A 2,500-nucleotide genomic window follows, 5' to 3' on the forward strand; every position below is an offset into this window, starting at 1 on the left:
AAAAAGTTTTGTCAAATTTCTGCAAAAAAAAAAAAACATTTCCTCTTTCCCTTTTGTTATTTTTAAAGGTTGCTTCATGCTCCTTTTATGTGACACACTTTTTTAAATTTTGCATGCATTTATTGTATGAAAGGTAAAGTTCAATAAAGTTATCATTAGGGCCCGAGCGCTGACTAACGCAAAGCTCTATTGTATCTGTAAACCGACATGCACGGGGGGTGGGGGGGTGGCGAGGGCCCGTTCATCGCTGCTTGCAGCTTTAATTATTATTATTATTGTTATTATCATTATCGTCTAGGGGTGTGTCCAAAAAAATCGATCCAGCAATTAATATCGATTTTCTGTTTAAAAATTCGATATCAATTAAAAATTCTGTGAATCGATTTTTTACAACTTTGTCTTGTATTTGAACTGACGTGCTTATCCATAATCTTTATGTGCATTTTTTGAAAATCATTGGTTACATGATGACAACATAATTCAAAATGACATGATTTAAAATGCCACTGGTCTTAAGGGTAAATACACATAGATGCTATCATGCTATCATGCTAGATCCCAGTGTTGGATCAGACTCATCATTCAACTTTACTCTTGAAGAATTTGGGGTCCACACATGATTGCGTGTTAAAAATATTGTCTGACTTACAAAACAGAAACTCTGGGAACATAAAATTGAATCACAAATCGAATCGAATCGGGACCATGTGAATCGTAATTGAATCGATTCAGGAAATCATTGACAATACCCAGCCCTATTATCGTCATATATATTATTGTGGTGTAAAGTTTCTTATTCCAGATGTTCACTTCTACCACACAACCTTTTCATACTTTCTGCTTCAGTAATAATATCACTTCCAATAAATGTTTTTGAGAAAGTAAATGAATTTATATTATATATTTTTTCCAGCAGCTGTTCCCGTGTTTACTGTTGTTTTTCCTGCACATGAACGCCTCATCATCACACATGTGGGTCCATGAACGCCTCATCATCACACATGTGGGTCCATGAACGCCTCATCATCACACATGTGGGTCCATGAACGCCTCATCGTCACACATGTGGGTCCATGAACGGCTCATCGTCACACATGTGGGTCCATGAACGCCTCATCATCACACATGTGGGTCCATGAACGCCTCATCATCACACATGTGGGTCCATGAACGGCTCATCATCGCACATGTGGGTCCATGAACGCCTCATCATCACACATGTGGGTCCATGAACGCTTCATCATCGCACATGTGGGTCCATGAACGCCTCATCATCACACATGTGGGTCCATGAACGCCTCATCATCACACATGTGGGTCCATGAACGCCTCATCATCACACATGTGGGTCCATGAACGCCTCATCATCACACATGTGGGTCCATGAACGCCTCATCATCGCACATGTGGGTCCATGAACGCCTCATCATCGCACATGTGGGTCCATGAACGCCTCATCATCACACATGTGGGTCCATGAACGCCTCATCATCACACATGTGGGTCCATGAACGCCTCATCATCACACATGTGGGTCCATGAACGCCTCATCATCACACATGTGGGTCCACTGAGACGATCCTGTCGCTTCTAAAAGAGCAACATCTGGCGACCGTTCAGTCAAAACAAATGTCTTCCACCTGAAGTGTGATGATGAGCGACGATTATCATCCACGCCACTTGTGATTTCATTTCATTTGCACCGTTAAATGTTGGTGGGGGGGGGGGGGGGGGGGGGTTTAACCCTTTGGTGACTTACTGCGGTTGTCTTTGCTCTGCAGGATGGGGGTGTAGAGGTTTTTGGATATCCGCCCGTCTGAGGTGGTGGTGTTCATCCCCGTGGTGTTGTTCCTCTCTCCCTGCTGCACGGGGCTCGACTGGTGACGCAAGATATCCACCAGCGACCTGACGATGGAGAGGATGGAGGGATGGAGGGATGGAGGAAGATAAAGGGATAAAAAGAGGAAGAGAGAAAAGGTTAGAGGAGAAAGATGAAGAAGAAAAGAAAGGGAAACAGAGAGAAGAAGTGATCTTTATTCCTCCCTTTGTATCGTCCTCCTGGGTCAAATTGACCCCTCTGTTTTCACTGTTCCTTCTTTCTTTCTTTCTTCCTTCCTTCCTTCCCTCTTTCTTTCCTCCACCCTTCCTTCTTTCCTTCCTCCTACCTTCCTTCCTTCCTTCCTTTTCCCTCCTTTCCTTCCTTCTTCCTCCTTTCCTTCCTTCCTCCCTCCCGCCTTTCCTTCCTTCCTCCTCCCTTCCTTCCTTTCTCCCTCCCTCCCTCCTTTCCTTCCTTCTTCCTCCTTTCCTTCCTCCCTCCCTCCCTCCTTTCCTTCCTTCCTCCTTCCTTCCTTCCTTTCCTCCCTCCTTTCCTTCCTTCTTCCTCCTTTCCTTCCTTCTTCCTCCTTTCCTTCCTCCCTCCCTCCCTCCTTTCCTTCCTTCCTCCTTCCTTCCTTCCTTTCCTTTCCTTTCCTCCCTCCTTTCCTTCCTTCTTCCTCCTTTC

General features: G+C 44.8%; 1 protein-coding gene across 1 annotated transcript in view; it reads right to left on the minus strand.

Annotated features, from left to right (window-relative positions):
- LOC128373842 (protein shisa-7-like) overlaps window positions 1-2,500 on the minus strand; it is a 16,815-nt gene that overhangs the window by 4,788 nt on the left and 9,527 nt on the right. The window contains 1 exon segment of the mRNA XM_053334038.1: window positions 1,760-1,905. Coding sequence (XP_053190013.1) covers window positions 1,760-1,905 — 146 coding nt within the window.

The sequence above is a fragment of the Scomber japonicus genome, chromosome 15 (genome assembly GCF_027409825.1).
Source record: "Scomber japonicus isolate fScoJap1 chromosome 15, fScoJap1.pri, whole genome shotgun sequence".
In the NCBI taxonomy this organism is placed as follows: Eukaryota; Metazoa; Chordata; class Actinopteri; order Scombriformes; family Scombridae; genus Scomber; species Scomber japonicus.